Source organism: Stylophora pistillata, chromosome 6, assembly GCF_964205215.1.
Source record: "Stylophora pistillata chromosome 6, jaStyPist1.2, whole genome shotgun sequence".
NCBI lineage: Eukaryota > Metazoa > Cnidaria > Anthozoa > Scleractinia > Pocilloporidae > Stylophora > Stylophora pistillata.
The window spans coordinates 33,763,151-33,789,890 of NC_142524.1; the positions used below are offsets into that span (position 1 = coordinate 33,763,151).

The 26,740-nt window shown below is 35.6% G+C and overlaps 3 protein-coding genes and 1 long non-coding RNA gene across 9 annotated transcripts; 1 reads left to right on the plus strand and 3 right to left on the minus strand.

The window, feature by feature from the left end:
* Positions 1-363: 363 nt before the first annotated feature.
* LOC148729537 (uncharacterized) lies at positions 364-4,398 on the plus strand. The gene is made up of 4 exons (XR_015989118.1): positions 364-515; positions 1,537-1,561; positions 2,435-2,530; positions 2,847-4,398. It is a non-coding gene; the product is annotated as an uncharacterized LOC148729537 (long non-coding RNA).
* On the minus strand, positions 4,389-26,557 carry LOC148729538 (serine/threonine-protein phosphatase PP1-beta catalytic subunit-like). 6 transcript variants are annotated; one of them, XM_088726158.1, is made up of 13 exons: positions 26,404-26,557; positions 26,199-26,327; positions 24,417-24,455; positions 23,748-23,978; positions 23,267-23,371; positions 22,941-23,012; positions 22,172-22,323; positions 21,873-22,007; positions 20,340-21,420; positions 19,795-20,126; positions 18,360-18,459; positions 6,442-6,518; positions 4,389-4,991 (listed from the first exon to the last, which is right to left on the minus strand). In XM_088726158.1, exons 1-9 carry the CDS (start codon positions 26,453-26,455, stop codon positions 21,316-21,318), a joined length of 1,020 nt encoding a protein of 339 aa, XP_088582284.1. In that variant the 5' UTR covers positions 26,456-26,557; the 3' UTR covers positions 4,389-4,991; positions 6,442-6,518; positions 18,360-18,459; positions 19,795-20,126; positions 20,340-21,315. The 6 variants fall into 6 exon arrangements, with proteins under 6 accessions (XP_088582284.1, XP_088582282.1, XP_088582280.1 ...); XM_088726156.1 differs by having other exon boundaries at positions 19,795-19,886; positions 24,417-24,518; XM_088726154.1 differs by having other exon boundaries at positions 24,417-24,518.
* On the minus strand, positions 8,394-12,851 carry LOC148729539 (uncharacterized). The gene is made up of 3 exons (XM_088725162.1): positions 11,648-12,851; positions 10,918-11,443; positions 8,394-9,969 (listed from the first exon to the last, which is right to left on the minus strand). The coding sequence occupies exons 1-3, from the start codon at positions 12,849-12,851 to the stop codon at positions 8,394-8,396; spliced, it is 3,306 nt and encodes a 1,101-aa protein (XP_088581288.1).
* Positions 13,082-18,350, minus strand: LOC148729540 (uncharacterized). Its single transcript, XM_088726143.1, has 2 exons — positions 17,966-18,350; positions 13,082-15,384 (listed from the first exon to the last, which is right to left on the minus strand). Exon 2 carries the CDS (start codon positions 15,353-15,355, stop codon positions 13,082-13,084), a length of 2,274 nt encoding a protein of 757 aa, XP_088582269.1. The 5' UTR covers positions 15,356-15,384; positions 17,966-18,350.
* Positions 26,558-26,740: the final 183 nt, after the last annotated feature.

Sequence of the window (26,740 nt, forward strand, 5' to 3'; positions counted from 1 at the left end):
AGCACACAACTGTAAAATGGACTATTAGCTATTTATATAATTCCTCTTCAATGTTTGTTTGCACTATTTTTATTTTATCTTCAACTGTGTCAGTCTTGATATTCAACCCAATGGCAGGCAGATTTTGTACGTCTAACACGTGATTCAGGTTTCAATCGAGGAATTTTATTGATGAATGGACAGAACATCTTTTTACAATTTATTTTCGGCTGTTATTTGTAGGGACCAGGTGGAGAACTAAATAGAGTTTGTGCTTATGCAAAGCGTGAAAAATGAAGAGCATACTTATTGATTCAAGCTCCATCGTCAGAAATATCTTTGTTCAGAATTACTCACGCAATAAGTCACTCGTGTGTGACAAGCATGCGCATTAATTTACCGCTGTTCGCGTGTTGGAGGAACAATTTCACAATCCAGCGTAAATGAGTTTTGTCAGGTAGCAACATGAATTTATGCCTTCTGGACCATTAGTAATGTGAACCAATGGAGGTTAATGTTATGAAAAGCTCTGAAGGGTAAGCACTACTCTTTTCATCCGGCATAGTTTTAGGTGTAAGCAGCCGTCACGAAGTTCGCCACTATCTTCTACAACGGTCAGCCCTCGAATTGACTGTTTCTGCTACATATTTTATTAGCGTGTTCAGTGAAATACGCGACGGAGAAAGTCGTCAGAAAGTTTTTTAAACAAGAGGAAGGCACAATTTTAGCGTTAAAGTTTTCACACCTTTGGGTGAACATGTCAAAGTATGTCAACACTGAAAAACTCAGTTTCGATCGCTAATGGACATGGACTCTTATTTGTTTTTTGTTACTTCATTGACATTCTAGTTTAAAACAATGTAACGATAGGCGTGGCAGACCTTTAGTTGATTTCCAACGAGGGGAAATTTTGATGACAACGGTTCCTTTTTTTTTTTAACTTCATTCAAAACCGCCTTAGACACTCCGCGGCAAAAGTCAGTTGTTGCTTATAAACTGCGAGTAACGAAGTGTGTTCAAACCATGTGCCTTCATTTGTTTCGATAAGATTCTTGCGGCATTGGCGCCGAATTTGTTTACTTATTGTGCTTACAGCCACGCCTCCTTTTCCTGACATGGACTCTTATTTGTTTTTTGTTACTCTATTGACATTCTAGTATAAAACGAAGAACGACAGCAATTGTCTTTGAGTGCCACTGAAATCAGATGTTTACGCATTTGAAATTCATGGTGCAAGATGTTTTGCTGCAACAAACTCTCGGGGAGTCATTTATGTTGACATGTTGTAAAGGGCTTCACAATTTGGCGGGCTTAATAATTCAGTCGTGAATAACTCGGGTGTATTTCAATATTTAACCAAAGTTTTTCTTGGAAAGTGTAGTTAACTTAATGTCACGGAAAAAAAAAATTGGCCCTCGAAGGTTTGCCATATGCTCAAAGTGACTGGCTGAAAACAGTAAAAAAAATTGAGTGCGTATACTCATTAGCCACTCTCTCAAAGGAAAAACACAAGAATAAGACTTCGTTAAACGTAAATATTCTTTTTTTGTATTTTAGAAAGTCGCAAAGATCACAAACATCTGTAAGTGACATTGTTTATTATGTTGTGGAAACAATTACGTTCGACTGGATAGTGATGTAATCTAGTTTGGATTCTTCGAATTTATCGCTACGTACTTTTCTAAGCCTTTTTTTCTTTTAATTTCATCCTCGTGACACAGTGGTGGTCACTTGAATTACTATTGCCTTTGCAAACGCGTTTCCGAAACGTGTTCTGGAAACAACGCTGTTATCGTCAACTGTTTTTTTTGGTCGAATTGTGAGAACAACAAATTTGGCATGGATATATAAATAGTTGCATTGACACACCGAAAATATAAAGAGGGGATGGCGTTGAATTCTGTGAAAAGACCTACAATGCAAAAGGCCACTTAAAAACAATAATTCTTTCAAGTTTGCCAATCAAAAAAAAAATTTTTTTTCACAAATTTGTACTGTTATTCGTTTTGTATCACGCAAAGAAAAGGAAAAGAAGATTAAACAAAGAAAATGATCTTACCTTTATTGTTTTCCGGTTCTGATTTAACGTTGAATTCTTTGAATGAACAAAAAATGCGTAACGTTATCAATGACGTAACAACTCAATTGACTAAAAAAAAACGCATTTTTTTGTTTGCAAAGTACGGAAACAACCATTTCGACCACTGCAACATTTGAAGACAATTAAGACTGTTGCTATATTTTTAACTGCAAGCGTATATTGTGAGGAAAATGAGAGAAACTCGAGTGAGAAAACTAATTGCGCAGTTTGTGTGACGTTTTCCTTTTCACAAACATACGTTATTAGCCACCAATTTTGTATTCAGCTCATCAAGGTTTGTAATTAATTGTAACTAGTTGTACTTACGATAAACTGTGCTGATTTTATCATTACTTACCCATTTTCGCTTATCAGCTTTTCCACAATAGCATCGGCTCCGCATGAAAGTGGGTGTGCGAGGACTTCTTACGCGAATGGGTGCAGTATTTATAGTGTTTTTCCACCAATCAGGTAAATTTGAAGGGTTCTTTCCTTTCAATTCATTGGTCGAAAGATATTGATAGACATTTTCTCGATAGATTATTTTTATTGGTTGTTTTGTTTATTTTCACAACTGAGGGGAACTGATTGGAGTAAATCAAAGTGGGTGTGGGGCACTGAACTGGAATAATAGTAAATGAAAGGCTGGGAATGGACTTTTTGTATTAATTCATAAATCAGGGGGTAATGGTTCTTTTGCAGGAAAATTTTACAATGCTTTTTCCTATACTTTTCTTTTTACAAGCATTTTATTTATTTAACCCGTATTTTAACTTCTTATTCAAAGATGAATCACAAGATTTTCTTCTGATGGTGAATATGTATGCGGATGTGGCGTAGGGGACTGGCTAAGTAGCCTGGAAAGAGAGAGGCCATGAGTTCAAATTCCACAACATATAATTAAATATATTCATGTAGAAACAAAATGTAGGGAAAGACAGCGAGTTAGGACAAGAAAGTCAACCCGTCCAGCGTCAGTATTGGACGAGCCAACGGTCAGTTTCTGTTATGGTTTTCAATGGAATTGTGCGTGCAAGGTCGTACGGTTTCTTTGCTAAGCCCAATTAATTAATCTTTGCGTCCACAAATTCTAAATTCATCCTTTTTGTTTTTGTTTGTTTCTTGGTTTTTTTTTTTTTTTTTTTTCAGAAAATCTCTATGAATAAGTCAATTTATTTTCTTAAAGTACGAGTAACATTTTTTGTATCATTTGTTATAAATTGTGCTCGGAAAATTGGCGAGCTACTGGCCAAAAACTGACCCCGTCAGGCGTGCCTCGCACAAGCATTTATTCTTGAAAAAACTGTAACAGCCACTCAGGCTTGGGAAGTACTGAATTATTTTTGCGTTTTGCTTTTGTCAGCTGCACAGGCAGCGGAGAGGTAAGCGTGAATCGCGCGTAAGGGGAGGAGCATTTTCAAATTTATCTCTTCTTTTCTCCTCGCGCGCGAGTCGCACTTCGTGCCCGCCTCGCATTTGTCTCAGTCTATCAGCCGTTATTAGAATCATTAATCATTTCTTTCACATGCGTAAAATTTCAATCAGTACTTTGTTATCTCTCAAATGCGTCAACATTTCATTCAACTTTATTGAGATATTGAGACTGACATGTAATTTAAATATGGAATTTTCAGAATTTTATTCGTGACTCTCGTACAATTTGTTCGTCTCATTTTCATGATTATTAATCACTTACACATAGTATGGTCTTATTTCTACTAAGTCATTTTCTTCCATCAGCTAATTATAATTTATACTCTATCAGTGCATGGCATTGAGATCGAAGTAATCTGAACTGGCGAGAGAGGTTACAGGAGCCCTTCAAAAAGTCTTCAAAGCTCTCGTCTGAAATTGACACGAAATTACCCAGTTCAACATAGTATTCTGAGATCGGATTGTTTCGAGAAAGCAGCGACATTCTGGCTTCGAACGAGATAGCAGAAGAAGATCGCTTTGCACTAACTTTTGTAGTATCGTTATTTATTATATAGATACTGATGAAATGCCAGGATTTTTCCTTTTACTAAAAATTCATATCCTCATCGCGCGCAGCGAAGATACTATCCTTCTCTTTCACGTGTGAGGATATTGGTGTCGCCATGGTTACTAACATGATTCGCCAATTACAAGAAAGCTTCCCGCTTAGGCAGGCGGGCGGCCGGTTCTTTTTAAATTTCTTTTTGGAACAGAAAATATAAATATTATTGTCTATATTTTTCCTGTATAACTTTATATCCGAGTTTCATAACATTTTTTGTGACAGGCATTTTGCGATAGGTGACCACTTTAATTGCACTATTTTGCTGTTTCGAAAATGAATAAAAGAAAGTTGTATTTTATGTAGTGTTTTATTGTAGTTCGTATAAAAGCACTTGCTTAACATCAAAAGTTTAATAACGTGTAAAACAATCTAACATACGATGTTAAAGTGTTGTCAAGTTCTATTACAATTAACCTAATAACAGTGTATTGAAATTTATAAACAACAGTGTCACAGAAATGCATGTTCTATTATCATATGAACACATTATTATTTGCAACAATGCATCGTTACTTTAACTCTTCCAAACATTTTTTGATTCAATGTCGACTCGTAACTAATGCATTTTTTTGACCAGAAATCTTTTTCTTGTTTCACATCAGATCAAGTTGATGTTTGAACACTTTTGTGTTGATCATGTTCTCTTTTCATGTCACTAAAAAAAGCTATCTAGTACGTGTCACCCACTAAGTTCTGTTTTATCACTTCATATAATTGTCACAAATGTCATGTACTTGTTTACTTGATCTCACATATCAGAGAGTCGTAAATATTTAACCTTGTGATATTATAAATTCTCTGGTTCATTTATCTACTTGTAACTTCAAAAAAATCAATCAACTTGAACTGTTACTTTAAAGCTATGACCAATCAATAGAATCTTTGTTATCACTGAAACAAAAGAAAAAATGTTTAGAAATTCAGTGCAAGAAAATTGAGTAAACCCTTGAAGTCTTAACACAAGCAGATGCAGGGATGGGGTTGAGGGGGTTGCAACCCCCCTTTGAGTAACATTTGTTTCTTGTTATTCTATTTGATTCTAAAATAATATATGAAATTGTTTTTTACAAAGTTGTTTCACTTCCACTGGACCCCCTTAAGAGCTCGCACCAGAGGCACACAGCTGTCACTCGCCTTCCACACCATTGGTGTTGAAGGCTACTTCAATAGTATATAACCCCCCTTTCAGAAACTCCTGGATCCACCCCTACTTAACATTAATGAGCATGTAATTTTTCCCCCAGTACCACCTTTGGATCAAGCATTAAAAACACAAGGATAAAGGGAATGATCTTAAATTCAACAAACTTCTGATTTTTAAAGAAATTCTTCTTGTTAGCACCTTGAGAAATGTGAAGATAAGAACAAGGGGAATATGAAACTATACAGATGCTAGAGTGCAATAGGTTAAATCAATCTTCTTAGCAAACTCATTAAGTAACGTTTACAACAAAGTATGGATTTTACTGTTTTGTACTTATTAAGTGATACAGTTATATATATATTATTCCACTACAACTGTCACTTTACCAAATAAGGTTGTTAAATTGCAAAAACACAAAAAAAAATGTCATGATATCACACTGTAGAGCAGGCCAAAATTCTGACAGAAGGCTGAGCAACAAAATTTAATGTGATGTTTTTGTCTTTCACACAGATATAATTGATCCATACCATGGTCAGTTGTACCATAAAATGTATAAATTTGGAAAACTAAAAGGCAATATACTACCAAATTAGAGGCCTGTGGAATAATAAATGCCTTGTTCTTTTGTTGAACATGTACCATGATCTTACATTTGGCTTACTGCTTGTATTTTTTCCTGTCTTTACAAGGTTTGGAAAAGTAGTACACTATTCCTAAAATATCCACATATACTATATGTAACCACTGAGAGTGCATGTAACTTTCATTTGCAGCACAATTTCTTACTGAATGATCCTTTGTGAGATCAGTGAAGCCATGTAGAACTATGCAAAGTCAGTATTTAATAAGTTTCAGGCCCTGTTGCTTAGATTTCTTGTACTAGCATCATCTAACAAAATGGAATTTTGTCACTACATTTTCAATTGACTGGGTAACCAGTCAAAATGAGTTCAGGAAACTGAATTTGCCAAAACAACAATAATCTTGAACAGGTGTAACTTTCATTGTACCTCTTCTTTCACTTTCTTTCTTTTTGACCATTACACACCTTAGTAAAAACCTATTTTTCTCCCTGGCTAGTTTTCAGCTGTCATAAAAATCAAAGATGGCACCTATACTTTTTACTGAGAAAATACTTTGCAATTACTTGCCAAACTTACTTCTGCTCTGCAAGCTACTAAATATATTACTTACCATCCAAAAACATTATAGTCATTCATGTGGCTTTCATCTTCTCAGATAAATAGCTTGGCTCACTGTCACTTTTTACCCTTGAAGGAATCAAACAATAGTGCATAAATTATCTTAAAAAGTTATGTTATGGTATTGTTACATGTTTGATAATTGTGAATGAATACTACATCTATCAATCTGGTGAAGTTTGGACAATACATATTGTTGCTAACAAGTTACCAACAGATAACCCAGAGATTACTGGCTATCAACTAACACCTCTGGTCTATCACTTGGCCAACAGTAAATTATCTGTCACACATTATATGTACACACACATTATATGTACACACACAATATATGTACACACACAATATATGTACACACACATACGTATACACACATACGTATACACAAGGCACAAACATATCAAAAAAGAACACAAAGAAAAAGGAAAACAAACAAAATGAAACAACAGGTAAAACCAGACAAAAAAAAAAACAAAAAAAAAAGCAAAACCTTACCTTAACTTCTCTATTGTGTACTTTAACTTATATTTCAAAATGCAAATTATAACTACTCTTTTGATAATCACCAATGACATAGTACATTACTATTAGTATAAAACAGAAAATAGCATTGAAGGCATGATCAGTTTAATGCTTACTCAAACAGACTACCCTTTGCTATCCACATCCAAAAAGTGCGTGTAGGATTTGTGCCAAACAATAATGTGCTCATGGCAGTTTTAGATGAGTTTAAATCATCTCTTTCTGCTATATCACTTGTCTGTTTTGGTTTATAATTAAACTGTTCACCTTACTGTGTATATTTGTAATCATGAATATCTCTGTGGCTGTTTTGCAACTCAACAAATAGCTCTCCACTTCAGTGAATAGTTGTTAGCTAATAGATAATTTCTAATGTTTTGCCACCTTTGACTATGAAATTAACCAACAAACAAAGAACTCTACTATACTTTTATTTCATGTAACAATAGATTAAACTCTCTTCAACTATTTGTAACATTACAACTTTCTGACGCACAAATTCTACATACAATTATGTTAGAACATACCCAAATTGTTGTTGGTTTTGTTTTTCAATTTTTACAAAACTGACAAACACAATTTATTCTTGATTTCAATTGCAATCCAAATACCTTTGTGGTCACTAAAATATGTTTCCAATACACCTCCATGAAACATTTTTTGTGATTTCATGTTGGTGTAAATATGATCAATCAGAGTTCCATTGCAAGTAGTCACCTCATTTACCACCTGATGATAACCGAAATCTGAAACCATAAGACTATATAAACCAGAGGCATCTTGTTTGTTCAACCAATTTACATTAAAATCACCAAAAATTATGTGAAATTCTTTAACACACAAAATATCAGTGTAACAGTACCTTAGAGCTTCATAAAGTTGCCTTAAAGGCACACTCGGTGGTCTATAAATACCAGCAATTATGAGAGATGGTAAATCTGCCATTATTGTGACAGTTATTTCTACACCAAAAACAATATGGCATTTTGGATAGCCAGGCACATATCCAAGACAAGAATAAACACAACTGCCATGGTATGGTCGTTGATAATGATCCACTCTTTCATCATTTCTGTACAGAACATAATTTTTTATTTCAAATTCTTCACTTAAATCAAATATACTAAGTCTTGTTTCAGCAAAAAATGCAACATGTGGTGAATAAAGCTGGATATACCTTTTCACATCTAAGTAGTGTTTATGCAACGATCTTACATTTAAAAAAACTAATTTCAAAAAATTTTCATCTAATGTAATCAATGTCTGCAGACATGGTTTCAGAGATGCACTTGTCCTTAATCTTTCCATCTCTTCTTGCACTTTATAGCTTACACAAATTTTATCTTCATTCAAATTTGTTACATGGAGACCTTCTAAACTTGTTACTCTACTTAATGCTACATAGTGAACATGTGGAATTCTTCACCTAGTTTCAAGATTAACCACTATTTCTCTTTCTGTGTCTCCTTGTGCCCGGTGGATGGTTTTTGCCGCTGATGGTCTTAATGGGAATTGTTTCCTCAGTATTTTTGAAACACTTGATCTACCCACACGAAATTGAAGCATAACAGGCATGATTGGGGTCCAACAAGAATCAATACTATGTAAATACAACTGAGCATTTTCATTCCTTGTTTTTCTTCCTATGTGATCATGGTCAAACTTGACCCAGATTATTCCCTCAGGATGCGGTGGATTGTAGAGCTGAACATATCTGATCACATTACCTGCTCCATTGGTCAATCCATCATCAATTCTGACATTGGTGGCAATTTCAGTTCTTTGATTTACTGCAATACATAGCTCTGAAATCAGTTGCATTGTTTTTCTTGGATCACTTGGAATCTTAGAAAGCAAAGCTACCCTCATTTGCTCGGATTCCGCACCAATAACAGAATCAAGTGCTTTAATATGAAATTTTTGTTCACAAGAGGAATTATATACTTTTCTGTTGAAATCTTCCACTTTCTTGTGTCGATAGAAAAGATGAGGAACATGGTAAGGATAATTTGTATCATTGTCTGAAATCAATCGAGTCTTAAGAATTTTAATATCCTCTTCTGTATGTTTACCTTCATGCAATCTGTTGAGAATTTCAGCAAATAAATGATTGTCTCTTTGTCTCATAATTTGACAAAGTTCATACATACTAAAATGCATCTTCCATAACTTTGTTCCTAATGAACAATATGAATCTTTTAGGGTTTCAAAAACATAGCCATCAAACACTGGTTCTAGTTGAAAATGATCTCCAACAGCAATTATGCTAACACCCCCAAAGTCAATATCCACACCTTTAATTTCTTGCAACCGTTTGTTCAATTGAAGATTAAACATTGAGTTTCCAACCATAGAAATTTCAGCAATGAAGATTAACTTTAACTTTCCAAACTTATTTCGTAATGAATTTAATCTACTTGCATCTAATTTTTGGTAATCCTTCAAAGAACGATTAGCTGGTACATTCATAGCACTGTGGATCGTTGAACCTTGAATATTATATGCTGCCTTTCCTGTTGGTGCAATGAGAAGCGCCTTTATATGATGAAAATCATCTCCTGCGATTCTATTCAAACATTTAAGTGCTGCCTGATAAAGTGCTTTTGTTACATGCGATTTTCCAACCCCACCACCTCCACTAAGAAAGTAATAAAAAGGAGCATCACTTGTTTTTAATCGATGCACAATATGATAGAAAAATATCAGCTGTTCATCATTCAAGGACCGCACAATCTCTCGATACTCATCATCACACATTTCATTACAGCTTGTATCATTCTCCACAGCCAAAGAAGATGGAATTCCAAGATCATCAGAGAGGTCGTAATTTTGCAAACTATCATTTAACTGGTCACCCTGATTACTGGTATTCATCATAGTTGTACCAAAACCATCGCTTAATTCTGTGTGCTGTGTATTTGGTGCTATTGAATCCCACATCTCATTGTCATCATTGTCTGGTTCTCTCATTTCAAACATTGCTTCTTCAATCTGAGAACTATAGGGACAATATTGTGCCAGTTGTGAAGGTGTAGTCTGATCGTCCGGGTGAGTGTAGTCCTGAGAAGGACTGTTGTCGGTGGCAGTGACCGACGTTTCGACAACCTGTGCGGAAGTCATCATCAGAGTCAAGTGAATGATTGTTGTCAGTAGAATGTTCTTATTCCAGTTCGTGTGAAATGATCGGTTGGTTTTGCCGTGATGTTATTGGCTGTAAGACTCAAGTGACGTAAGTCGTTCGTGATTGGTCTGTTTCGGTCTGTCGGTAACCCATCACCACACTACGTCAGTTACTAACCAACGTTAAAGACAAAGACGAACCGAGGAACAGACAGGGAACGATTTATAAGATCAATTGTTCTGACTGCCAAGCCTCCTACATCGGTGAGACTGGCAGAAACCTCACAACAAGACTGACTGAACACAGACGGGCGACGAGGAAAGGTGATGTCAGCAATCACATTGCTGAACACCATCGACTTACCAACCACAACATTGACTGGGACTCTGCGCAATGCCTAACCTACAGCACTGACTATTTTCAACGACTGACTCTGGAAAGCTGGTTTACTAACTTAGAACAGACTCCCCTAAACAGATGTCAACAACTACCCGCCCCATACAAACGACTCATTCACGACATAAACATCACAAACAACCGAAAAAGAACAACCTAGCTTTACCGACAGACCGAAACAGACCAATCACGAACGACTTACGTCACTTGAGTCTTACAGCCAATAACATCACGGCAAAACCAACCGATCATTTCACACGAACTGGAATAAGAACATTCTACTGACAACAATCATTCACTTGACTCTGATGATGACTTCCGCACAGGTTGTCGAAACGTCAGTCACTGCCACCGACAACAGTCCTTCTCAGGACTACACTCACCCGGACGATCAGACTACACCTTCACATGTTACCCCCGGGTTCAAACCATTTACTGCATTGTGCCAGTTGTAAATTTATTTGTCTTCGTAATTCTTGACATCTTTGATCAAATGGATGGAAACTGTCAATATCACCACTTTCATCTCTCCATGGAGTGAAAAGAAACAACAATTCTCTATAATATTTCTCCGCATTTTTTTCTTTATTAAACCACACACTTCTTATTATTCTACACTTTGCACGCTTTTTCATACTTTCAGTTGACTTTCTCAATTTATTACACTCAATTTCACAGTTCTCTAAATCGTCTTCAAAATTATCTTCATCCTGTGTTTCCAACAACAAACCATCAGAATCTCCTTTAACAAATTTCCTAGTAATGTTTTGACCAATTTTGTTCTCACCATCATACCATGCAGCCCAATCAGCTAAACTTATATTCTCTAAACTATATGGCCTGTCTACATATCTTTTAATAAGACTACCTGTTTCTATTTCCATTGAATCATCTTCTAATTTTTTTATCTCATCAATTGATTTTAAAAGTTGAATTCTTTCATCAGGAGGGCAACCTGGAATAAATAGAACTTCACGTGAAGATCGCCTTAAAGGAAGCTGTAAAGTCAAATAAACAGCTTCTTGGGCTGAAATCTCAACAGCATTAAGAAATTTACGTATATGAGAACGATCCTTCGCAGCAAAGCACTATTTGAGCAATAGTGAAAATCAGACCTGAAAAAAATTTTTTTTTTTTTTTTGATTAAGAAATTTGTTACCAATATCTCTAACTTGTTGTTTGACTGTGACATTACCACTTTTAGCTTCCTCACAAGCATTTCTTAAAAGCTCACTCATTCCACGCTGTGATTTAGAAATATAAGAAACAATGTACATTGCACAAGCATATACATCTAAAACAAACTGTATGTCCATATTTGCTCTCCAAGCTAATAAGCATACTTTATTGTAATTGTTAATTCTTAGTTCATTTGGATTTCTCTTCAAAAAAACAGTTGGTCCTACCAATGATGACCGTATAGCAAGAATATATTCTTCTTCAGAAACACCCAGTTTTACAAGTAAATCATCAAAAGTCACGTTTTCACCATCTTTCATATCATTGAGCTTTTCATATAGTTTTCTAAATTCGCCCTTTAGTTTAGATTTTTCAGATGCAACAACATTTTCTTGTAGTGGGTACAAAATACTTGTTTCCCGCATAGGTGGCTGTGGAAACTTAAACCTGCAAGCAATTTTCTTTTTCTTTTTACATGTTTGTGAATGACTGTGAGATTGGCGAACTAATAATGCTGATAAAGAAGGATCATTTGGTTCTTTGCTACATGTTATGATCTGGTCGATGAAACTAACAACATCATGATCAGAATGCACACCAAACCGAGGTGCACCTTTAATCCACAAAAGCATATGAACATGAGGAGAACCACGTTGCTGAAATTCAACTCTATAAAACCAATCTTCAATTTTTCCTAAAGGCAACAAATTACTTGAGAGGACTTTACTAAAAAACAGCTGAAACTGATAATCAAAGTGCCGTGCATAAGTAACAGGGTCACTTTGAATAAGTCTTGTTTTTTCTTCCCACATTAAATTATCTAATTCCTCATCAATATAATCTTTTTTATCTACTAATTTCCCTAAAATTTTAAGAAGATGATTCCATTTGGTTTCTGCTGCCGAAAAACTGCAGAAAAGTGTTGCTGGCCCTAACTGTCTAATCATTGCAAATAAATCCTTCTTAGCCTTTTCAAAATAGGGAGGAGAACCCCTAAGTGCTCTCAAAAATCGATATCCATCATCTGACCGACACAATTTTTCCACAGCTCCATCCTTCTTTAAATCTCCTGCAGTAATTCTTTTACCCCTTGTTTTCTGTTTACGGAGAGCAATTTGGCATCTGCCCAACAGAATTTTCATTTGTAGTTTCTTCACTTTGAAAAATAAAGTTTCAATACACATACTAGCTCTTCTATCACAACGTCTAAGTTCAGATTTACATATATCACTATAATATACAGGTACATGTCTTTCACTATTTTCAACCCTTCTTTCACCACAATATAATCCAGGATAAGCTAATTCTTCACAATATTTATCTTTAAAAATACTCAATGGTTTGTTACCTTCACCAGGTGCAAATGAAAATATAGATTCACTGCCTTCTTCACCTTGTATGAAATCTGGTGATATTAATAAATTATGGTATCTAATATACCTGCACATTCTTCAGACTCATTCTTTTCATCCCAGTTATCATTTTCTACTAATTTAAATTCATTTGCCTCAGGAAGTTTGCAAGTTGTATTTGTGTCACTTTCAGAACTCCCTATATAAATTACTTGAGGTACTGCTACTGAAACCAAAATGTTCACTTTATTCGTAGCCATATATCTACTCTTCTGCACCTCAACCAAAAGAACACTTCTTGGATGAACAATTCTATGAATGGACACTTTCACAACATCAATCAACACCCTTGATGAGTAATATTCTCTTGCACACACCTCTGAAGGAATATCGTGCACAACACACATATGCTCCCTGATACATTTTTGTTGTCTTTCATAGTTGATACAAATGCAACAGAAATACAAATGTTCATTTTCTTCATTTTGACTTTGAGACAAAACATTATATTGATATGGTAAACAATTATAGTCCTCATCACTGCAACCAGCTTTATGTACCTTAGTCATATGATCATCTAAAGTGTCCAATGTATTAAAAGACTGCATGCATTCCATACAAAAATAAATGAAGTTTGGTGAAACTTGTACACATTCAGTTCTTATATCAATAAAACTATCATTATATGATGTTGAAGGTGCATTGAAATCAACTTCTACAAAATGCCAGTTTGTCTCTGTTTTCTTATTAATATTACTGTTCTCTTGCAGTGACATCCACTCCTTATTCAAGACTATATTTTCCTGTTTAAATAGAGAACCATTTTCAGTAAGCCACCTTGCTGCTTCAAACACTTTTGCAGGCCTTATGTTTTGAGCTAAAATATAGCTTTTATATTTCAACTTTCTTTTAAGTTGCACTTTAATGGTTCTTGTTTCTTCACTTGATCTGGGTAAAACATTAACTGTATTTACAACATTTGCTGGAACATTAACTACATTTCCAGAAATTTTCATTTGCTTTCCATTTGGTGCTGCATGCAATTTTTCAAACACCAACCGAGGTGCCACTAATCTCCACTCTAACTCATTAAGATCAAGATGTTGTGGTTTGAAAGGAAATTTCATTCCATTTACTATTGCACACCTTGGAATCTTGTTTCTCTTTAGGTTTACTAAACATGTGTTGCAAATCCAACCACCATCTAATTTAGATTTTAATGACAATGGAATACATTTTGTTGTAGCACTGTTATTTAATTGTATCACTACTTTGGAATTTCGTACACTGTGTTTATACCACAACTGATCACAACAAATACAAACATAAGTTGGTCCTTCTGCAATTAAATCATGGAATCTTGAAACCAAATCTGCAACTGTTGAAAAACATCTCTGTTTAACATCTTTTTTGCTGTTTTCACCTTTATTTCCCTCTGTTGCCTGTACAAGTTGTCTCTGTCCATCTAACCTTCTTTGATTCAACTGCATTCTTTTGTCATTTTTTTTTTCTCTCACTTTCTCTACCCTCACATTTCTTACACTCTGTCTTTCATTTTTTGTTTTAAGCTGCTGTCTTTCTCTCATTCTTTTTAGTCTCAAAGAACACCTCCTCTTTTCAACATTATCCAACCTCCTCACCTCTTTTTCATTTCTACTGACCCACACCTTGTCTGATTTACTACCATTTTGGTGCATCTCCTCAATAACAGCTTTCACAACACATTCTTGAGATAATGTCAAACCTCCTTGCATCAGCATTCTTTCTTTATATTTCTCTCTTTTTTCTTTCAACCTTGTATTTCTATCATATTCTGGTTCACTTTGTCTTTTACACTTATTTCTTTCTCTCATTGTTTTCAGTCTCAAAAAACTCTTCGGCTCTCCAATATTATTTATTGTTACTGCCCCTTTCTCATGAATAACATTTACTTCAATGCCCATCTTATTTGATTTGACATCATTTTGATGCTCCTCTCTGGTATAAGATTCTTCAACAACCTCTTTTGACATCAGTTGAGAAACATTCACACCAACTATATCAAATGGAACAACTCTACTACCTAAATAAAAGTTTTGTAAATAATAAACTAATTCTTCTAAACTACAAAATTCAAGTAAAACAGATGTTCCCTTGACACATGCACAGCCACATGAATCTCGTGAATGACCATCAAACAATTTTAAATTGTTACTAGAAAACAATATAGCAACAGTATTACAGAATATTGTCAATAGGCAAGCACCAAACTCCATTTTGAGAAACCTCAATGCTTCTAATAAACAAAAATAACAATCTTTTGTTTCTGTTAAATTGACATCACCACCCATGTTCATACTGTAAAATAACTGATATGTTCCATCATCTAAACATAAAAAAGTGGGTAGTTCACTTAACAACAAAAACTCTTTGCCTATCAATGAATAAATATTTGAGTAAAGAACATTTCCAATATAAAGAATATTATCCATTTTTGTACTATCCCATTCTTGTTCAAAGCAATTACTAATTGTATTAAACACAACTGCAACTACACTATTTGCTGCACATTGTTTTCCAGCATTAGCACCAAACAATTTTATATTTCCTTGATGAAAACTGCCTGTAACTGTCTTCTGACAATCAGGATTATTTCTTGCAACACCATTTGTTCCATTAATATTGAATGCCATCTGTCCTTCTTTGTTCTTTTCACTTATTTGCTCCAACTTTGCATTTCTATCACTTCCAATAACAGCTTTCACATCACATTCTTCAGATATTGTCAAATCTCCTTGCTTTAACATTCTATTTCTTTCTTTATATTTGTCTCTTCTTTCTTTTAACCTTACAATTTTGTCATGTTCTGTTTCATTTTGCCTTTTATATTTATTTCTTTCTCTCACTGCGTGCAATTTTATAGAACACTTTGTCTCTCTCACATTATTTGAATCAGTCACCTTTTTCTCACACAGATAATCTGTTCCTGCAATGGACACCTCTCCTGACTCCACAATTCTTTCAGACAGCTCTTCAATAGAAGGTGTAACAATTTGTCCCTCTGGTATTACCAATGCCTGTTTCTTTAATGTTCTATTTCTTTCTGTATATTTGACTCTTCTTTCTTTTAACCTTGCATTTCTATCATGTTCTGTTTCATTTTTCCTTTTACACTTATTTCTGTCTCTCATTGTTTTCAGCCTCAAAGAACTCTTTGGCTCTCCAATATTATTTATTGTTACTGCCCCTTTCTCATGAACAACATTTACTTCAATGTCCACCTTACTTGATCTGACATCATTTTGATGCTCCTCTCTGGTATAAGATTCTTCAACAACCTTGTCCGACATTAGTCGAGAAACATTCACACCAACTATATCAAATGGAACAACTCTACTATCTGTATAAAAGTTTCGTAAATAATAAACTAATTCCTCTACACTACAAAATTCAAGTAAAACAGATGTTCCCTCGATACATGCATTGCCGCATGAATCTCGCGAATGACCATCAAACAATTTTAAATTGTTACTAGAAAACAATATAGCAACAGTATTACAGAATATTGTCAATAGGCAAGCACCAAACTCCATTTTGAGAAACCTCAATGCTTCTAATAAACAAAAATAACAATCTCTTGTTTCTGTTAAATTGACATCACCACCCATGTTCATACGTACTGTAAAATAACTGATATGTTCCATCATCTAAACATAAAAAAGTGGGTAGTTCACTTAACAACAAAAACTCTTTGCCTATCAATGAATAAATATTTGAGTAAAGAACATTTCCAATATAAAGAATATTATCCATTTTTGTACTATCCCATTCTTGTTCAAAGCAATTACTAATTGTATTAAACACAACTGCAACTATACTATTTGCTGCACATTGTTTTCCAGCATTAGCACCAAACAATTTTATATTTCCTTGATGAAAACTGCCTCTAACTGTCTTCTGACAACCAGCATTGTTTCTTGGACCAGGATTTGTTTCGATGTCATTAGAAATGCTAATTATTTTATGTAAGGCATGATGCTCTCTGTTTCTGAAAACCTTGTAGCATTGGCTCTTACCAGCCTTTTGATTATTCGGCATATATACATTTTTTTTCACCTTCGAATTCACCCTTTTCAAAAAGTATTTCAAAAAAATACCTTCATTTCGAATAAAACTTCTGTTGTAAAGTACTGACGACTTTGGAACACGACCCAAACTCTGTCTTTTTAAGACAGACCTTTTCTTCTTTTTCTGAAACAACACCTTTAAATTTTTCGAGATCCTCGATGGCTCCCCATGTCTTAAATTAAATCGTCTTCGGAAACCGCTACTCCGTCCTCTCAAACTAAAAATCGAATACCTCGACCTCTCCCCTTTGAAGTAATCATCCAAATTTCCGTTTCTGGCGGAATAGGAAATCTTCTCATCATTAGTCCCCACCAACATTTCACACGAATCACAGGGATGAAATGAAATTTGGTTAGTTTCAATAGACTCAAAGACTTCTCCACTTTTAATACCTGTGCACATTGATATGACCTCTCCCTGCGTACGTTCAGTCCTAACAATCCATTTGTTTACACTTAACTCCTCAATCTCCTTATTCTCAACATTATTTATTCTTTGTTCATGAACCATGACATCCACCAAAATTCTAATACGTTGCAACATTGTCGAAGAGAATCTATGTAAATTTATACTCGCTATCGCATTTTTAATTATTTCTGCAATTCTTTCTATCACGAACCAAAAAATGAAACTCAACATAACTAAACTATTGATCAAATATGCTTTATGCAAATGCTTTACGCACATTTTTCCAAAGCCAGCAAAACTAGCTCTTCCAAGAGAAATGCTCCAATGAAAATTGCGTTGAGCCTTTTGCTGACGGCGTGTGCGTTGTGAGTAGAGGAGCAGTATACAAAATACGTTTTAACATAGAATGATACAAAAAATAACCTGCCAACCTCATTAATCCCGACAAATCTCGAACTTGAAATTTAATCACTCACTGAAGGCATGAATCGTGGATCGCCAAATGAACCCAGCGGCGTGTTTGATATTCCGTCTACGACACTTGAAATAGTCCATTTTACAGTTGTGCTTGGTTGCCAAGCCTTTGAATGGGAGTGAGGCTAGAGATGACCTTGTTATGACACAAACCTTGCTGCCTTTCAAATGTAAATCACTTTGTTATCATGCTAAGTAGAAACAGGTCTCTACCACAATAAGGTCATCTTTAGCCTCACTCTGAATCAAAGGCTTGGCAACTAAGTACACAACTGTAAAATGGCCTATTGCAAAAGATAATGCATCAAAAAATTCGTGGGGAGGGGGGACAGGAGAGGAGAAAAAACTTACATCGTTTCAGTCTCATGCGCGGTAAATGTGTATACCGTATCCACATCCACGTGTATCCAGCAGCTTGTGTATCCTCTCTCTCCAGGGATACCCAGGGAGACTGTAACAAGCAATATGGCATGCAGTGTTTAACTTGTTGTGCACTCATTAACTACTTTCTGAATCAAACAAATTGCTTTTCTAAGTTGAATTAAAAAAAAGGCCATCTGGCTAATATTTAACATAAAATGTCTTTTGAAGCATTGACAGAAAGATGAGCAAACTAGCAAACATTAGCTTGAAGGATTAACCCTTTCCACGTTAACATCAATATCCATGTTCTCTATACTGTCCCAAGACATTAATGCATTATTCAACCTTAGGAGTAAATCACATCTATCAAGAACATGGAGCAATCTGGCAATTAACCCTTCTTAAGTTTAACTTAAGGAACAACAAACATTTTTTTTCTTTGACTAAGACTGCTATGTGATTATTATTTAGAGTAATTATTCTTATGTTTCTTTTGTGTGCTTTTAAGTTAAAATTTTGTTCAAAAATTGAAAATACTGCATGACACAGCAAAGTGAGAAAAAAAAAACATTACCCATTTATTTCCATTCATTATGATTTAGGTAAATATTAAATCTTGACTGCTATATTTATATTTATGAATAAATTCTACTCTACTATATTTATATTTATGAATAACTCTGACTTGTTTTCAACTACCACTGATGATTTCTCTGTCCTTGTTGACCATTACAATTCTATTTTGTTCATTTATTGATTTTCATGCTATTAGTGTTTATGACGCTGTCACTCTTCACTGGAGGGATAACATTTAATTTTAACAAAAAAGTTGAGAGGAAAACTGGAAAGAAAATGGCACACCACCAAGACCTTAGTAGTCCTTTGTATATACATCAGTATTGTATAGTCAATGATTTGGTCTGTACTGCTGAAATAAATATTTTTCCTCTGTTATCATTAATAACCATGCAAAAACAATCTTCTTTTAAAGAAACCTGAACCTTCATATTTTTTTTCTGCCCATTGTAGTGCTTACTTAGCTGAACTATTCACTCATTTTTTTAATAATATTCATGTCATTCGACAACAGCTACCCCAGGTTATTGCTGATAAAGCTGATGCAGCTATTCCATTTACATTGTGTCAGTGTGTTTGCACCTGTTGCTCTAGATGATGGATCCATGACCCTCACAATAATTCAACCCAACATATCTCACAAACTGCTCCTAAAATTGACCCTCGTGGACATAAGCACTATTACCACTAGTAATGGCAGCTTTATTTCACAACCTTAACAATGTTTAAGACTTCAATTTGATTCTAAATTTTCGTTTAAACATCCAAAAATCAAAATGTAAACGTTTAACTCGCAACAAACGAAGTCAATTTCAAAATAACCACAGGTAATTCAAATCATACTAACTGACATCCGCTAATCATCCACGGCCAGATGTCAAACACTCCACATGATCACTTTCCCCATGGATGGAAAAAACAGTCCAGTGTTCTATCACTCTAGAAGCAACCAAACAATACCCCCGCTTACTTGCATAGTATCACTTCAACTATTCAAAGTTCGAAAGATACGATCCGAAAGTAACACACCAAGATGATTGTTTACCATATTATTGAGCGTCAACAAACCTCAACCATCAGACAGAATTGTCATCCACAACAAAAAGAAAAATCAGCCGGCATGTTTCGTACAAAAATCGTTGTTCAATAAAAAGAAGTCTCTTGGCATTGCATATCAATCTGAAGAAACTACAAAAATAACTCAACACTTAGAAGGGACCACTAAATTTAAATCGAATCTCGCCGACAGTGTACGACGCGTACTCAAATCAGGCCATGAAACTGCCTAGACAACAGACAAAATCGTCAATACTTTAATTCAATCAGGCATTCACCCTAACTCATACATTGCAACGACATATCCCTCAGTCGAGAAAACGAACTAAAACACACCTTGAACTAGGCGCAGGACTGCGTCAACACTTGTTAAACTGCCCCCTTCTTTCAATTATTCCTCGACTTCCAAAGCGCGGAATTACGGGAGCACAAGTGCCTCTTCCTTTTAATTATTCTTCCACTTCGTGAGCGCGGGACTACAGAAGCACTAGTTTAACGGCCCTCTCGTAGAATATCGTCCTTCGACTTCGTGGGAGCGCAATTGAGGATGCACTAGTTTAACGGCCACATCATTTCATTATTCTTCGAATTTGGGAAGCTAAAATGCGGTACCAATGGTTTTAATATCCTTTCTTCTAATATTATTTTTCGACATCGCAACTGCGGGAGCAATCCATTCATAAAAGTCCGACCGGGTATTCTGAAGTTACTCCCATCATCATCTCATGCAATATTTGATTCAAAATTTTCCTCATGTTCCACTCAAGCTCCTGTAGAACGAAGAATCGCCACGATCGCTACTTGATCTTGACACCGCCGCTTTGCTAACAGGACTAATCCATATCCTTAATTCGCAAACCGCTCTCCCCGAATCACGCGTTGATTCGCTGAAATTTGAAGACCTGTCGAACCACAGATTAGCAAGAACGCTCTGATTGGTGCGACATCGAAAATTACTACAATCTGATTGGTTTGTGATACACCAAAAAATTGCGCCAATCACATTGCCTTGAGATACACCAAAAAAAAGATGCGCCAATCAGATTGCTTAGAGATACACCAAATTGCGCTGATCAGGTTACACTACACCACAATACACTAATCTATACGCTAACATATAGTTATTTTTTTTTAACTCAAAAGGCAAAACCAGACAAAACAAAGCATTAACAATAGACAAAAGCAAAAAACGAAATAAACAAAACGACAACGACAAGGGAACAATTCTATTATTCAACTTAAAGTTTGCATCGCACCGCCTACAGTGTCTGGGATTATGGCTTCACGGAAAAAAAAGCTATCGTCAAAGGAATTAACGGGGAAGCCAAATAGTCTTGCCGTGATCCTCGAAGTGATCCCTCGTATACTTGAAGTGATCCCTCGTATACTTGGCTTTCTTTTCTGATGGCATCAAAATCTTGACGAAAAGAAATATGTGAAATTTAAGTACATTCTAATCCAAATGACTTCACTGTCCATGCAAGATAAAAGATATTGAACAATTAATTTCATAAAATGTAATGTAAACGCTAAAGTAAATCTGAGGTCGTGAAACTTTGCATGGTAGTAGTGATTTCAGAGTTGTAATAAATGGAATGAACATTGCAAGTTTGCTTTTTTTGTTTTTTTTTTTCCTGGCAACTAAAAGAGTATTTCTGGTGACCAAAGCTAGGCCGTCAAAATGGCAACTTCGTTTTAAGTGTTTGGCTTGGAGCTCTGAATGACTAATTTCAATTTTTTTGTAACAGGCATGAAATGCAATTGACACTTTTCTTGACTTCAATGGTGCACAAGAAACTCTGCTGGTGCGTCTTTCTGTGTGAAATGCATAATGTGCCAAAGTAACAAAGAAGAGTGTGCTTTTTATACCTGGAAGGAACACATAAGGGTTTCATCGACACTCATCATTCCACCTGCATTATCATATTCCCCACAGTAATTGGGTGCTGAGAACAATGTGACGAGGTGTCTTTTGACAAAAAATTTATAACCATCTTCCACAACCTGATTAGAGACCATGAAAAAAAAAGATGAGATTTGATACATAATTATGAAACAGAAGACAATTTATAACTGAATAAAGGGGCTGAGTTTTTAAAGAAACTATACTTTGTTCAGATTGTGCAACTTACTGCCATGTATATGTAGAGTGTAATTCCAAACCTTACCTGATGACCTCTGCAAATGAGATCTAAGTCATGACGGTTTAAGAATCTGCTGATTACATCAGCTCCAAATTTAAAGGAAATTCCTCTATCATTTTCGCCCCAACCATTAGTGTCTCTGTCCGGGTCTGACCAAAGTAGATCACATAGAAGACCTGTGGGTACAGCAAAAAAAAAAAAAGATCAGCAGTCAGAGAAAGCATTGAAGTTACCCAAGAGAGAAGTAACACCTCTACACAAGTAAGTGTTGGTAATGTTTCTGGTAAGTTAAAAATGAACCCTTTATAACCTAACATCAGTATTCCAGTTCTCCATACTGTTCTCTTTACATTTCCTATGGAGGTTACAAAGAGAATTTGTCTAACAATCAAGAGCGTCTTGAGTTTACAATCCTATTCTTCATTCCCATAACCTTCATTTTGATTCATGGAATGTTGGGAGAAATTAGATGTTTACAGGGCTCAACACTAATGGTAGCCAACTAGCCACAGACTAGTAGAAATTCAGGTTTGGCTGGTCGTTTTCAATATCCAGCGGCCAGTTTGCCTAGTAAACAGAGTGAAATTGTAGTAACATCTAAGACATAACTAGTCACTTGGCTAGTAAGCTGAAAAGTTAGTGTCAAGCCCTGTGTTTATCACTTTTAGGGGTTAAAGGGTCAAGTCGCTCCATATCTTACAAGCAGATTTAACTCTTGAATAAGTGACAACATTTTTTCCAGCACCCTTTCCAGGTCTATTTTCTCTCTAACATTAGTCTCTTTGCTTCTCACCAGTGTCTGGAACATCTGTGGGCCTCATGATTCTTCTTATCTGTTCCATAGACTGTAAATCTGGTGAAAGACCTGCAGCACAAACAAATAAGGAAAGCAAGCAATGTAAAAGAAAAAAATGTGAACATAAACCACAACAAAGAAACAAAGAGTCTGAGACAAGATTGAGAAATTGCTTCCAAAAAAAAAAAAAAATCAAACAGTAAATTTTAGTATTTTACCATGTTTTGTGTTCTGGGGAAACAGATATTTGCAACTGAAGATGACAAGAGTTTTTACTGGAGACTACTTATGACCATGCATGACTATGAATAATGCTCAATCACCTCCGTGGCAACAGAAGATCTTTTCATCCACTATAGCAGCAATTGGTAAACAGTTAAAGCAGTCTGTGAATGTTTTCCACAACTTGATGTTATAGCGTCTTTTGCCTGTGAAACACGACACAAAGGAATTTCATTTAGCCAATCAAGGTACAAAATCAAAATAAGTGATTCTTCTGTTAAAAAATTAGGACTCTTTTAAGAAAACTTTTTTCATCCTTCTTTTCAGAACCTTTCTTCCGATTAACAGCACTGCCATTGAAAGGTCCATTTGTAAGGAAATTTAAAGGAAAAGAGGTTTCAGAAAGGCAAAGAAACATCAAAACGTGGTACAACAAATCTAGCCCCATTAATTTCCCTGAGGGCTTGAACTACACATAATCAGTTCACATGATCCAAAAATTGCTACTATAAATTTCTGTTGCAGAAGAATAACTCTGATAATGAAATTGATTTATAACCTATTTGCTTTGCCCATACTTACATTCATCATAGAAGCCGTATAATCTGTTCACGCTCGCACACTCGTGGTTTCCTCGCAACAGAAAGAAGTTTTCAGGATATTTGATCTTATAAGCTAACAAAAGACAGATGGTTTCCAGGGACTGCTTTCCTCTGTCCACATAATTACCCAAAAACAGGTAGTTTGCCTCAGGAGGAAAACCTCCACATTCAAATAATGTTAAAAGATCTGGGTAGTGTCCATGAATGTCACCTGCAAAACAAAAGAATAAAAAAAATAATTAGACAAAACATGCTGATGATCCAAGTTATTTTCAAGGAGATGTCATGACATGAAGTAAAACAAACTAAGACACATCTGGTGCTCTTTGTGCATTTCATCTGTGTCAAGAAATGCTTCTCAATGTCCAATAAATTCTAAATCAAGTAACACGTCTACTAAAGCCCTCTGTGAGGGGTACACTGATACATGTACATGTAGTAGCAGACCCTAATATCACAGGAAAAGATGAATAATGAAATGCTTAATGGCTTTTCTTATAGTTACTTAAATTTTTTGCATGAAACTATCCATGTACCAATTTTCATTCCAGAATTTTGAATGCTGACCAGAATTATTCACACAAACACACCTAACATAACAAACTCAATGTTCACTAAAAACCACATATGCAAATGAAAAATATTTTACCTGTATCATAAACATCTAAAGGTTCAAAAGCATGTACTTCTGTTTGGGTTAAACATGCAGACAGTGATGTTGATCCCAATCTTTCATTAAGAGCTTCACAAACTTTAAAACCACCAATGACAATACATTACAACTGATTTTAAAGTGTCTTTCTTGATGTACTTTTGGGACTAAGAACAAAGCATATGCCCATAAAATTCTGCACCACAGATGATTTTATCTCTCTTCAGAATGTTGAACAATACAACTACATGTAAAGATAAAATATGGACCTGTCCAAAGCAGGTTCTGGCAATTCTGTGATTCTGAACGAATTTATTTGGAGAGCTCAGTAGCTTGCAGGTACCATGAAAAGGTGATGGAAAATGAAATGTTACCACAGATTTTGATATAAATGAAATTCTGATGTCCGGCAACTAGTATGTTATCTTCAAGTGAAGACATGCTTTCGTACAGCAAACAATAGTTTTCTTTTTTAGCCTGTTTAAGACAGACCCTGAACAGCTCGAATCGAAAAGAGATTTTAAGGGAAAACCAATTCTTATCACGGAATTTGAAAAAGGAAGATAAGTATATCTCATAGTTATGTTCCTTAACGCAATATCAAACTGCACAGAAGTCTTACCGACCCATCATTACCATCACAAAGCCATATCTACTACAACCTCCGCACAATTAGTCGCTACAGTAAAACTTATTTGCATTTAGCAAAGAACTCTCGCAAGGTTACAAGAACTTGATGACAATAGCAACGTTTTTTTTTTTACAATTTTGATCTCTTCCTTTTAATTAAAAGCCTACTCCCACGATTCAATTTTTGTTCCTCACGAAATTTATGATCTGTAGTTCTTCGTAGGAAACTTTTAAAATTTTCATACCCCAAGGCATTAATTCCTAATCTACGAACGCCTTGATTTCTGAATTAACTTCAATCGTTCCATGACAGCTATTTCATTGCGCCTCGGTATCAACTCGCTCATTCGAACGATCAGCGATTTAGCAGTGAAAACACGAGTTCATCGAGAGTTATTGTAGAAAACTACATACCAAAGAAACAAAATAAACGAGATCATGTCAAATTAATGGATCAAACTTAAACTCGGGAACTCCCAAACAAAATATCCAGTTCACGACCTACAAGAATAATCGGGAATATTTATAATTCAGGTAGAAAAAAATCATGGTATATCTGTTCAACTCCAGAAGAATATCAACTCGGTTACTTTTAAGTGAACAAGACCAAAGCGTACCTTGATAAGTTCGTTCGCGTTTGTTGATCTCAAGTTCTCGTCAGACTCGAAAGCACATAACGAACACGAATACTCCGCTACGCTTTTGCATGTTCAAGATCAGAAAGTAAGAATTATTTATTTCAAGTCTTTCTCAGAATATTCTCCCGGTTTGAAAATTCCTCGAAGCAAATCAGAGGTTTTAGAATTGCAAAAAAATGTTAGTTTGGGACTAAGGTCAACGAGACGATTTCAGCACAGGCAACTCGGCGATCATTACTCCGTCAATCACAACCCCGACCTTCTAGAAACAAACTGATATTAGATTTTTGAGTAAAGTAATCTAACATTAAAGAAATTAGCCTGGAGAAGCGGTGAACAGTCGGCCAGCTACTGACCTGACGTGTAATACGGGAATATGAAATGAAAAAATCTACGCTACGCGTTCCAACTCGGCATTCCTAAGACTGCGGATCTGGTTCTTAGATAAAGACGTCCTGTAACACTTGATTAAATTGCAAAGGGCTTCAGCGGTTCACCATAGCCTACTTACCGCATATTTTGAGAGGAGCCTCTAACTCCAGCAGAATGGGTTGGTTCAAAAAGATTTCCTTGGACTTGAGACACAGTCCACGAACTTCAGATTCTGCTAGTTGAATACTCTTTCCCGGTCTTCCGCGAGCTGAGAAAATAAAGATAAAGGTTATATCTCACCTTTACGAGGTGAAGGAATCAGAAAAGACTGCAAAGATTTTAACCTTCTAACAAGCGGATTATTATGCTATCCACATTCAAGTCGCCCTCCGCCATATCAACATCCTCGGAGGCCCAGGGGCAGTGAGGCGATTTCAAGTTAAGGGCATAAGAGCCTCCGGGGACATTGTCTTACAAGACTAGTTCCAAACGGTCGCAGACGTTCTGGCATCTGATTGGTGCCAGAAAATCTTTGTGTTTTTCTGCCCAATCAGAGGGAAGTGTCGTTTGGAGTCCTTTCATGTGTTTTAACACGCACATATATAACAAACTCTGTTGCTCGCTATGTTTGTCTCGGCCGTATGACGAAGCATTGCGCGAGGGGAAAAGTTTCAGTCTCAG